Genomic DNA, 12,989 nt, shown 5'->3' with positions numbered 1-12,989 from the left:
AAAGACAAAAAAAATACACAGCCATATATACCGTAATTTCCGGACTATAAGCCGCGTTTTTTTTCCATAGTTTGGGTTGGGGGGCGATTTATACTCAGGAGCGACTTATATGTTTTTTTTCACAAATTTTTACTTGATCATTAAGACATCACTTACAAGTATAGTTGACCACTTCCCATGTTATTTTTAGTATGGTTGATCACTTCACATGCTTTTATATCTTTATCTTAAACATATTCAAAACATAAAAAGTGGAGAAAACATCAAATAAAGCAATTAACACTTTAAAGCACCATATCCAAGTCCACTGTCTGCTGTATGTACATTTGCTCCATTTTTGCTCCTCTTATATTTAGTATTATTATTTATTATTTGTTTATTTATCATTTATTCAACACTCTTATTTATTCATTGTTTGTGCCTTCTTGGTTTTTTTTTTGTGTTGCTTGTATGCATATGTGTACTATCTCACCGAGGGATAGTGGGAATGTAATTTCAATCTCTTTGTGTGTCTTGGTATAAGAAAAAAAATCGACAATAAAGCAGACTTTGACTTTGATAAAACAACCAAATAAACAAAACAAAAAACTACATCTGAAAAAATATATATTTTCAGACGAAACTGGATGAGGGCGCTCTAAATTTCACCGTTGGCCGTGACTCATCAACTGGGTGGGCTTAAGAATAATGGCACCAAAAAGAAACTCATATTTTGCAGGTCACAAACTTCAAGTTGTAAAATATACAGCTGAAAACAGTAATCGAGCAGCAGAAAAAAAGTTTGGAGAACCGTGATGTACCAAGGGATTACTATTTCAAGTGACGTCAGTGGCACGGCGCGGCGGTTGTTTACATAAAGGATAAACGTACCCACGTAAGGACTACCGGCATCATTAGCGGTGATCATTTCTAAGTGACACGGAGGACAAAGAGTTTGAAGGAATTAAGGATTTGGAGTGACATAGAAGGTTTGATAAACTATTATGGCTTTTACGCATGCCCGGTCCTACTCTACTGAGTCGAGGGCCGGCGCTCGGCCGAGTGGCTGTCCGCGAACGGTGCATGGGGCTCGGACATGGCCATTACGCACGCCCGGTCCTATGCCATGGAGCTCTCGTGTCTGGAAGTCCACGCTTGGAAGTTTGTTTTGTTTAATAAAGAGCTGTTTACCAAACCCACGTCTATCCTTGTACTTTGTTAACGCTACAATATAGTTATATACTAGATCTGTGTAATAAAGACGTCAGGGCGCACGCGCGGCGATGTTGACAAAGGACGAGGAATTTGATCGATGGATTTAATGGATTTAAAGTGCACGGATGGTTTGATAATATTATTGCTTATATTATAGTTATTTGAAATATAGTTTATCGTTATATGAGCCTGTGGAATATTTTGAAGTGCAAGCGCCCTCAGCCGCGTGCACCCATTGTTGACAAAGAACGATCGATGGATTTAATGAATTGGAGTGACATCGATGATTTTATAAACGTGTTATTTATGTAATCGTTTTCTTTAATAACTCTATATGTTACGTCAGGCCCATTCTCAGCTCTTCGTTTGTGTTTGTCACGTTAGCATACCTATCGTTTAGCCTGTTGCTATCGTATCGAACGATCGATGGATTTAATGAATTGGAGTGACACAGATGGTTTTATAAACATGTTATATATGTAATAGTTGTCCTAAATCACTCTATATGTTACGTTAGGCCCGTTCTCAGCTCCTCGTTTGTGTTTGTCACGTTAGCATACCTATCATTTAGCCTGTTGCTATCGTATCGAACGATCGATGGATTTAATGAATTGGAGTGACACCGATGGTTTTATAAACATGTTATTCATATAATAGTTGTCCTTAATCACTCTATATGTTACGTCAAGGCTGTTCTCAGCTCTTTGTTTGTGTTTGTCACGTTAGCATACCTATTGTTTAGCCTGTTGTTACTATCGTTTAGCCTGTTGTTGCTCGTTCATGACTGTGTTTGGTGTGGGATTTTGTTGAATAAATTGCCCCCCAAAATGCGACTTATACTCCGGAGCGACTTATATGTGTTTTTTTTTTCACTTTTTGGGGCATTTTATGGCTGGTGCGACCTTCCCTTGCCCTGGAATCCTTCCATTAAAATGAGTCGCCCAAGGAAAAGCAAGGTGGACACTGAGTGCCGAGTGTTTAAAAAGAGTGGCCAATTTGGCTCGACGTACGCGACGTGACGTTCAGCCACATGAACATCAACATCAACCCGTCACAGATATAGGTAAACGGACCAACACCTCGGATCTCTCCTAAGAATTGCCACAACAAATTTTACTCCAGACTATGACACACTAGCAAAAACATGGAGACCAACAACACTGTTCCCACTGAAAATGAAGGGGAGGCTTTCAAGTTTGTTGTAAAAAAATGCATTTTGAATATGAGCTGTACAAATACCAGGGATTGAAACTAGCGACCATTCTCATTTTCAAACAATGCAGGATGCTCAAGGACATTGATGCACCACCTGTTTGTGACTAATCTTAACCTGTAAAGTTCTTAAGGCTTACTTTAAGGAAGTGTTTTCCGTTTCCTCACCTCTGTTACCAGGTGTTTGTGAGTTAACTTTAACTTTAACTTTGGGACTTTAAAACTCTGCTCTGATTTTGAGATACCCCTCACCGTGTTGCCGTTTTGATTACTTTATTTGGATGTATGCTTTCACCGATTCTTCAAGATTATATATTTGGTCAGAATGTTTGCCGTTTGATGTGATCTCATAAGATAAACATACATCTTTCATTAATCTGACCTGCAGGCACTGAAGTGATGGAGACTGTTATTCATAATAACAGTGTCATATTTTATGAGAATCACTGATAGCAGTTTTTTAGGGATGTTTTTTTTTTTTAATGTTGTTAATAAATGCATTTGTTTTCAAAAAACTTGTTTTGAATATCCATGCGTTACTACCTACTAAAGACCCAAATCTTTTATGCAATGACCTTTACAGGTTGTTTATATTACTTCACACAAACACTACATCCAACTGCTCCTGGTTCGGCCCCCCGGTCAAAATTTAGAACCCAATTCGGCCCGCAAGTCAAAAAGTTTGCCCACCCCTGGTTTAGCCTGTTGCTATCGTATCGAACGATCGATGGATTTAATGAATTGGAGTGACACCGATGGTTTTATAAACATGTTATTCATGTAATAGTTGTCCTTAATCACTCTATATGTTACGTCAGGCTCGTTCTCAGCTCTTTGTTTGTGTTTGTCACGTTAGCATACCTATCGTTTAGCCTGTTGTTGCTATCGTTTAGCCTGTTGTTGCTCGTTCATGATTTTGTCGAATAAATTGCCCCCCAAAATGCGACTTATACTCCGGAGCGACTTACTATATATGTTTTTTTTTCTTCACTTTTTGGGGCATTTTATGGCTGGTGCGACTTATACTCCGGAGCGACTTAATGTCCGGAAAATACGGTAGTACACAGTAGACCTTCAATTCACTATTCAAACGTACCGAATTGAAACTTGGTGCTGGCGACCATTTCAGGGTGTTCCCACCTACTGCCCAAAGACTGCTGGGATAGACTCCAGCACGCCCGTGACCCTTGTTTTTGGCTGTAAAAAAACAACAACAAAAACAGGTGCTGGGCTGGAAATAGTTTGTTGGATACCCCTACCTGCCATCCAGCATATTCTGACAGCATCAGGAACCATCACTCACTTAACCAGAAAAGGAAATACTTGTGTTTTTGCATCAGTAGAGAAAAGTGCTTAGCTTGGCTGTGGACTTATAGACTTATAAAGTACACCTTCACATATACAGTATATTCAAATGACCAAGTTTCATACTTTGTTTTGTTTTAAAGAATTTATTCGAACCCACCAACCAAAGCTGGATAAATGAACAGATGAACAGATGAACAGAACAAGTAAATGTTGCTATTAATAGGTAGTGATGTTGACTCCACTTGAAACCATGAATGAACTTTTTGGTTGGACAAGGTCACTTTGGCTTCCCATTTGACACATTGTTGCAGATATAATTGTTCAGGAATGCCAGAAACAAACCATTTGGACCGAACATTTTAGGTCATGGTCGCTCACCATGTTTTGGCTTGTATTCAAAAAGCCATACTATTAAATGTATTTTTGTCTTATATAAGGTGGCCCTGAAAACTGCCAACATAAATGAAGCATGAGACAGCTTCATTTGCAGAACATGAACAGAATTGTGAAGCAAGCAGAAAACACTACACAAAGTCAAATTTTTTAAAACAAACTCAAGAAACTAGCACAGTTGCCTCTGTTAACAGTTTTGCAGCATGTTTTCATAATGAGGCATGTAACACATGGTTTCAACATTTTTTTGCTTTTTCTATTTGGAACACATGGTGTCAACATGTTGCCTACTACTGCATCTGTGATCCAACTGCAAGGTGGTCTCTTGTTAGTTATTTATATCAACTTTATACAAACTAATATGCTATAATATATGAATATGCTTAATATTCTATTTATTCTGATTATATAAACATCTCATATATATACATGGATGGATGGATGGATGGATGGATGGATGGATGGATGGATGGATGGATGGATGGATGGATGGAAACTGTCCAGTTCACATTGTAAACATGTATATGAGTGTGTGTGTGTGCGTGCATGCGTGTTTGTTGATTAACAATTTATGTAATACAATGTAATGCCTCCTCGTGGCCACACACTGTAACTGGGTGCCTCGCAGCTTCAGGCCAAATTGCAGGGGATTGACCAGGGAGCAACAGTGGGCACTTAGGCGTGACGTGCAGGCCCACCGGCGCGTCGATATGCCCTGGCGTCCGCTAACCATTGTCCCAGCTATGGGTTAAATAGCACCCGCGCTGCCTTGTGGGTATTGTCTGGAACGAAAAGGCTAAGGGAGCAAACCCCGACAGAAAACCCGGCTTGGACTCCGTTAGGCAGACTCATGCTTTAAAAAAGCACTGTTCTGGCAACTCTTGCAGCCAACCTGCTGCCAAATGTATCGATTCACCGTTCCTTTGGATGACAACAGGAAGGCCGAGAGGGGAGCCCTGCTGTCACGACCTGTTCCCGGTCGTTTTATTATGTGTATATGTTGCCATAGTTTCAGTTTGCGTCGCTGTGTACTCGTCCCTCCCCTCCTGTCTGTTCACAATCTATGTAATCACCATCACCTACCTCTCGTTACCTGTCTTGTATTTAAGTCCTGTCTGCCCCTCACTCCCCTGTCAGATTATTCTCATCTCTCATCTGTGGTCTCGTCTGTCCCCTTGTTTCTCGTCGTTTTGTCTCGTCTTTCTGTTCGGTTAGTTTCTCTGCAATTTGGTCTGTCCGTCTGTCGGTTACCCCTTTCACTCTGCCTCCGTTAAGTTGTGTTAGTTTGCTGGTTCTGTTGGTTTGTTCTCCTCATCCTCCCTTCCAACTACCTTTTCTCTCAATAAACCCTGGTCCAAGCTGCATTTGGTCGCCCAGCTCCACTCACTCCGTGACACCTGCTGCCTGGGAAACGCAAGGCTTCCATAAAACCTGCCCTGGCTTCCTGTGCACTGGAGAGGAAACTCCAGCTCCACCAACCAGTGGAGACACGAGAGGTTAGCAGTTACCGGTTATAAGCCCTTTATTATTGGCGTATTATGGGCGCCAGGGGCTACCTCCAATGGTGGGAGAGATGTTCGTTCTCATTGGACAGCTACCGCCCGCCTCAAGCTGGGCAGCCCCCAGCCAATAAGGTGCTTTCCCGCCACAGCCTGCCTGCTTCATCGGGTGCATGGAGCTCAGGGATCCTAACAAGTGGGCTGTAAATTCACGGACCAAGCAACACAAAGAAATTACCGAAGATTCCAGCATTACCCCTGGGGTGCTGGAATGTCAGGACTATGACACCCGGGCTCAGTGACAACCTACAAGAGATTAGTGATGTCCGTAAAACTGCAGTTATAAACAACAAACTCCCAAAGCGCAGAATTTACATCTCGACCCTCCAGGAAACACGACTCCATGGATCTGGCTCACTCAAGGAAAAGGACTATACCTTTTTCTGGCGGGGGAAGCCCCCTGAGGAAACCAGGGAATATGGAGGAGGGTTCGCTGTCAGGAACACACTCCTGGAAGCAATGGTACCACCCACAGGTGGCTCCGAGAGAATCCTGGCTCTCTGCCTCAATACATCCATGGGACCTGTCCACCGAGTGAGTGTGTACGCTCCAACACTTAGCTCCCCCCAAGAAATAAAAGACAGGTTTTATGAAGAACTCGAAGCGACTCTAAAAAACATCCCCAGCCATGAACAGCTCTACCTAGTTGGTGACTTTAATGCAAGAGTCAGAGACGATCGTGACTCCTGGCCATCCTGCTTGGGACACCATGGCATCGGTAAACTGAACAAAAATGGGCAGCGACTTCTGCAGTTCGGCACATATCACCACCTCTGCATCACCAACACATACTTCCAGGCCAAACCCATCCACAAAGTCTCTTAGAGACATGCATGCTCAGGTCACTGGCACCAGTTAGACCTGATCATAACATGCACGTCTGATCTCAGAGGCATCCTTAAAGTCCCAGAGACACCGGTATATGTATAAATCGGTTTTAGTTAGCTTATGGGCTTATAAATATAAATTGACGATCGAAACAACGAAAAGGAAGCTGTTGCTCTGAAAAATTTAATTTAAATTTGCCGCGCAGACGAGTTTGACTGCACCAAGCGGCCTCCTTCTAGACTCAGGAAGAAGCCGGAAGTGACGTTTCAAGTTGTTCGCGTTAGCTTCAGTGAATGTAAACAAAAGTATGTCAAAGCGTGTAGGCAAAAGGTGTATCGCTGTGGGATGCAGTAACACCAACGAAGCAGGTGTATCGCTATTTTTGTTTCCAAAAGACGAGGGTTTGAGGAAACAATGGACCAAACAGGTACAAAGGACGCGGAAAGACTGGTCTGGTCCTACAGATTACAACGCCAGTCGCAGACATAGAGCGGATTCCATTTGGAAGCCTAGAGGTGCTTTTGTCAAACGAGAGAGGAAAAGGGTACGTTTAATTTTAATTTAAGTCAGGCCACTGTACCAAGAATAATACTAGTAAATAAATAAATATTTTGCAGACATCACTCATCAGGAAATAATTAATAAATGAATATTATGAATTTTTTAGACATCTCAGTTCCCAGAGTTGGGAATTTAGACTGGATATGGTCCTTGGAGACAGGATTTTAATAGACAGAAATTCCCAGAAATTGCTTCAAATATTCTAATCCCCCCCTTATAATAATGATGATTATAATAATAATACAGCATTTACAATGCACCTTTATCAGTGAAATCTTTCAAAGGCGCAGTGTTAAAGATATGATTTGAGAGCTTTGCCTTTGTTGAAGTTTTTGTGATTTTGGTTTGTTTTAATTTTTAATGCGTCAAAAGAGGTTTCTGAATCGGATAAAATTATGCTAATATTGCCGCTAGAAACGGAGCTGTCGCTATCATCCGCCATGTTGTTTGGGTTTGTTGAGATCCGGATGCACAATTTGTGACGTCACAGTAATGGCGCCACCAGTGTGGCTGCGTGCGGAACTCGATCGATAAACTGACATTTAATTTTAGCTTTATTCTTAGTAATCGGTGTCCATTTTTAATTTCCAATGCGGCAAATGTGTTCTCTTTATACATTCTATCAAATTCCGTTCTAATTGAAAAAAAAAAAAAAGATGTCTCTGGGACTTTAAACACGCAGTCTCCACAGTGCAGTTTGCGACACAGACCACTCCCTTGTGCTCTGTAGAGTCAAGCTACAGGCAAAAAATCTACAGAGATCCAAACCAAAGGGAGGCCCCCGCATTGACAGCAGCAAAACAACTGGCCCAACCAAAGCTACAGCCTTCCTCTGTGCCTTAGAGGATTCCCTTCCCGACCCACCCCTGTCTATCTCTGCGCAGCAATACTGGGATAGCTTGAGGGATGCCATACACAGCACGGCCCTGTCAGTCTTTGGCAAAAAGCAGAGAAAGCCAAACGACTGGTTCGATGACAATTTAACAACATTGGCACCAATCCTCGAAGAAAAACGCATCACCCTCACAAATTACAAGCATACTCCAAACACCAAAACTCTACAGGCCCTCCGATCTCCTAGGGGGAAACTTCAACAACCCTCGAGACGTTGTGCCAACGACTATTGGCTGTAGCTCTGCAGCAACATTCAATCAGCTGCTGACAGGCAACATCAGACTCATGTTCGACGGCATCAAAAAGGCACTTGGCCCATCACCCCGCACAATTGCCCTGTTGAAATCAGCTTCGGGAGAAACCATCGCTGACCGCTCTAAACAGCTGGACCGCTGGGTGGAACACTACTCAGAGCTCTATGCCAGGGACAACAGTGTCTCTGATGCAGCCCTCAAGCATGTAGGGCATCTACATGTCTACCTGTTATGAAAGAGCTCGACATGGAACCAACGACTGACGAGCTAAACAAAGCAATTAACAGCCTGACCAGCGGAAAAGCTCCAGGCACCGATGGGATGACAGCCGAAGTCCTCAAGTGTAAGATGCCTGCTCTTCTGCATATACTACACAGGCTCATATGCCTGTGCTGGAAAGAAGGCTCTGTCCCACCGGACATGAGAAATGCTAACATCGTCACTTTGTACAAAAATAAGGGAGACAGGAGTGACTGTAACAACTACCACGGCATCTCCCCACTCAGCATTACCGGTAAGCTCTTTTCTCGAGTTGCACTAAATAGACTCCAAGTCCTCGCAGAGAAGCTCTACTCACAGTCACAGGCAGGGTTCAGAGCAGGAAGATCAACTCTGGATATGATCTTCATCCTGAGACAGCTGCAGGAGAAGTGCAGAGAGCAACATAAACCTCTCTACATGGCCTTCGTCGACCTTACCAAGGCTTTCAACCTGGTGAGCAGGAGCGGCCTTTTCCAACTGGTGGAACGGATAGGTTGCCCCCCAAACCTCCTCAGCATCCCCCAGTTCTTCCACACTGACATAAAAGGTACTACTGTTCAGTACAACGGATGCACTTCTGAGCCCTTGAACATCCGCTGTGGTGTCAAACAGGGATGCGTGCTGGCACGCGCTCTGTTTGGGATATTCTTCTCTCTCCTCCTGCGCCAATCCTTCGGAACATCAACTGAGGGAGTCTATTTACACACCAGGACAGACGGCAAATTATTCAACCTCTCCCGACTGAGAGCAAAAACCAAGGTCAGACCACTCACCATTCGGGACATGTTGTTTGATGATGATGCAGCATCGGCAACACACACCAAGAAACACCTGCAGATTCTCCGTGACCGGTAGAGCCAAGGATGTCAGGGCTTCAACCTGACCATCAGCCGAAACAAAACCAAGACAATGGGCCAGGGGACCACTGTCCCACCCTCCATCACCATCAACAACTACACACTGGAAGCTGTAAGCAGCTTTACCTATCTTCGGTCTACCATCACCTGCAATTTGTCACTCGATGCTGAGGTCAGCAGCCGGATTGGGAAGGCAGCTTCTACTTTTGGAAAACTGACATCCTGAGTATGGCAGAACAGCAAGCTCACCATCCATACAAAGGTACAAGTGTACAGGGCCTGTGTCGTCAGTACACTCTTGAATAGCAGCGAAGGCTGAACTCTTTACCCACACCAAGAGAGAAGGCTGAACTCTTTCCATCTGCGTTGCCTGAGACGCATACTGGGCATCACCTGGCAGGACAGGATCACAGACTATGCTTTTCCTGCTGAAGCAACGGCGTCTCCGTTGGCTGGGTCATGTCTGTCGGATGGAAGATGGTCATATGCCAGAGGACATCCTACATGCAGAGCTAAAATCAGGCAAAAGGCAAGTAGGCCGCCCACTGCTCCACTAAAAGGATGTCTGCAAACAAGACCTCAAATCCTTCAACATCAATCCAGCCACCTGGGAAGACGTCGCCCAGGATCGTCACAAATGGCAACAGGCTCTCCGAAACGGGCTGCAGACCCACAAAACCACCCTGGCTCAACACCGAGAAACGAAAAGTAAGTTGAGGAAGCAGCAAGCCACCATGCCCTCACCATTACCGGATCCAGCCCACACCTGTGACATCTGCGGCCGTGTCTGCCTCTCACGGATTGGACTCACCAGCCACAGGAGACGCTGTGTGAAGAAGACCTAACCTCCAGACACAAGAAATCTATGGTCTTTCGAGATTGTGATGCCGAAGGGAGACGATGTAATTAGATTAATGAATACAATGGCAGTTTGCATAATATGAGTGAGGCGGAAATGGTTTCGTCTTTCTTTTTTTTCTTTTTCATATTTGGTAGTTTCACCATTTTGATGTAGAGCAGGGGTTCTCAACTGGTTTTGTTCAACGGACCACCATTGTCACCAAGAAGCAACTCAGGACCACTGCTTTGGTGGAATATTATTTTATTTTGTACCGAAAGATAATAGATTGACACAGGCTATTTATTTGCATCTGTATGTCTATTTTGGGAATCTCAAGCGACATTTACTACAATAATGATGAGTAAATAATTCACAAAATCAGCTGGAAAATAAGTCAAGTCTAAATAATAAATCAATATTAGTTTCAAAAATGTTACAATTATTTTCCATTTCCAATTTTGCGGACCACCTACAACACCGCCATGGACTACTAGAGGGCCGCGGACCACCGGTTCATGATCCCTGATTTAGAGCAATGCCCTGAAGATTTTGGCCATTGCTACTTGGCATTTTATTGATGAGTCTTTGATGCAAGAAGCCGTTAAGACCTGTATTGATACACTGTACAATGCACTGAGATGACAGTTTAGGTAACACTGAAATTTGGTTTCATTAAAAATTCCGAAACTGTAGCATCAGTTGAACATGAAGCCAAACATATAGCTATAAAAAGATATTTTAAAAAAATGTAACATTTGCCTTGCAGATCATCTACTCATTTCTTATGATATTTTTATGTTTCTTTCCAGGCAACTTCAGCAGCAACAGGCAGAGTTGGAAGTTCACCAGAGGGACGGTCTTACCGCTTACGATCTTTCCCAGGTGAACAAATTATTAATTCATAAATCACCCAAGCTAGTAAGGCAGAGATGTTTTTTTTGAGTACATTTTAATTGCTCAAATACCTTTTAATATGAATCTGATGTGGAGTCTTTGTTACTCAAATTTGAAATCCTCCTATCATCTCATCCCAACTGCCAGGTTCCTGTAGCCAGTGTGAGCAGTGGAGTGCATGAGGCAGGAAAAAGCATTGACAAGCCAGAAGCTCTTTTTTCCCAGGAGAGAGATTCCCGCTTTGTTGAGATGTACAGCAGCATCTCTGGATGTATGTCATACTCAGACACAGTTAGACCCCATATGAAATATTGCTTTGCAGTTACTTCTTATATTTTAAACCGGATAAAGCCCTGAAGGTTGCCATTTTGTTTATCCTATTTCATCTTAATTCATCTGAACAAACTTTGTATTTAGCGGATTTAAACTTGCTAATTGCTGCTTAGTCAGCTTATCACCCATACAACGCAATATTTTTCTCTGCCATGTTATTAACTTTAATTTTAATCTGGTGTTTATGTGCATAGCGGGTGATAAGAAGATGATGGTTCCCTCCTCTACAGCGGGAGGACAGCAGCTTTACTCTCAGAGTTCTCCGTTCCAGCAGGGCCACGCTGGAAAAAGTTTCAGGTACATGTCATAGTCACTAATTATCTTTTTGTCATTTTCAGTTCTTGTAGCGCGTTGTGTACATGTGTGTGTGTACCTCTCTTTCTAGTTCCTCTGTGATCCATGTCCCAGGTGTTAATGACATCCAGCCATCAAGTTCATCCAATCAGAATCTTGCTCAGATATCAAGACAGATCAACCCAGGCCAAGTTGCTTGGTCAGGAAACCGACCCCCCTTCTCTGGCCAGGTATTACACATGCACACATGCAAACATTGACATACTTGTCAGCCTCGGGTGTGCTTTCCAGTGCTGCCAAATGGTTTCCTCAGCAATTTCCGTAGCATTCCTGTTCCATCTTTGCTGCCAGATGAATTAGCCTTTGTTTGGTGTGCGTGTCAGTGTGTTTACACATGCACACTGGGGACCATAGCAAACTTTAAATCCCTATAATGCAAGGTAAGGGTTAATGAAAGTTTCCAGCACATAAATCAAGTCACTGCAGTGAGATAATTTAGAGGAAAAAAGGGTTTCTGTTCACCACCTCTAAGCAGATGGTAAAATGTGACATCATGTTCAAGTTTACAGCCTGACCAAGTTTTGAGTCCCTTTTTGGGCTTTTCACTAAAAGAATGTTCCAAACACAATATAAATCAGTCTGAGCAGGATGACGGACCCATCTGCGAGGGCAAGTAAACTTCACAGATTGTTCTAGTTTCCAGGCTACTTTAGCTAAGTTTATTAGAATGGATGTCGGATGGGCATTGAATGAAATTAATTCAAATCAGAGCTTGCATTGCACTAAAGATAATGGCCCAGATATCCAGATGTCCCATGTTGTCGAACTTGTCTGCAGTCTTGTTATGGGCATTCACACCTAAATTTGAGATTCTTTTGCATTACTATGATGCTGACTGACATTGGTGTGAAATAATATAAAAAGTTAACAGTGAACTGTCTGCTGTTTTATGCTAAACAAGTTGGTACATTTTATGAAGTTTGCATAACTTTTTGAATAGTTTTTTCACTGGCCTTTTTTAAAGACCTTGTCAGTTTTGTGAATTTTTTCTAGATACTTGATATTCTATATTCTATATTCTTAATATTCTATTATTCTATACATAACTGCTGAAAACCTATGCAAACTAAAAACGATTGAACACCTTCTCCATCTATGTCCAAATCCAATCCTCAAGGGCCGCTATCTTGCATGTCTATGATGTTTCTTTCCTCCAACACACCTGATTCAAAAGATCAGGATTGTTATTTGGTTTCTTCAGAGCTTGCCGATTCATTTGATTCATGTATATTGGAGGAGATATTTA

General features: G+C 42.7%; 1 protein-coding gene across 10 annotated transcripts in view; it reads left to right on the top strand.

Annotated features, from left to right (window-relative positions):
- arnt2 (aryl-hydrocarbon receptor nuclear translocator 2) overlaps nucleotides 1-12,989 on the top strand; it is a 135,320-nt gene that overhangs the window by 98,900 nt on the left and 23,431 nt on the right. For 7 of the 10 annotated variants that reach the window (XM_049717441.1, XM_049717438.1, XM_049717437.1 and 4 more), the window contains 4 exons: nucleotides 10,972-11,044; nucleotides 11,204-11,327; nucleotides 11,584-11,686; nucleotides 11,775-11,913. In XM_049717441.1, the coding sequence (XP_049573398.1) occupies nucleotides 10,972-11,044; nucleotides 11,204-11,327; nucleotides 11,584-11,686; nucleotides 11,775-11,913 (439 nt within the window). The remainder of the gene's footprint in view (nucleotides 1-10,971; nucleotides 11,045-11,203; nucleotides 11,328-11,583; nucleotides 11,687-11,774; nucleotides 11,914-12,989) is intronic. The other 3 variants (XM_068650504.1, XM_049717443.1, XM_049717439.1) reach the window with 2 other exon arrangements.

The sequence above is a fragment of the Syngnathus scovelli genome, chromosome 4 (assembly GCF_024217435.2).
Source record: "Syngnathus scovelli strain Florida chromosome 4, RoL_Ssco_1.2, whole genome shotgun sequence".
In the NCBI taxonomy this organism is placed as follows: domain Eukaryota; kingdom Metazoa; phylum Chordata; class Actinopteri; order Syngnathiformes; family Syngnathidae; genus Syngnathus; species Syngnathus scovelli.
The sequence above is the reverse complement of the archived record's forward strand: the minus strand, read 5'-3'. Positions and strand labels throughout refer to the sequence as shown.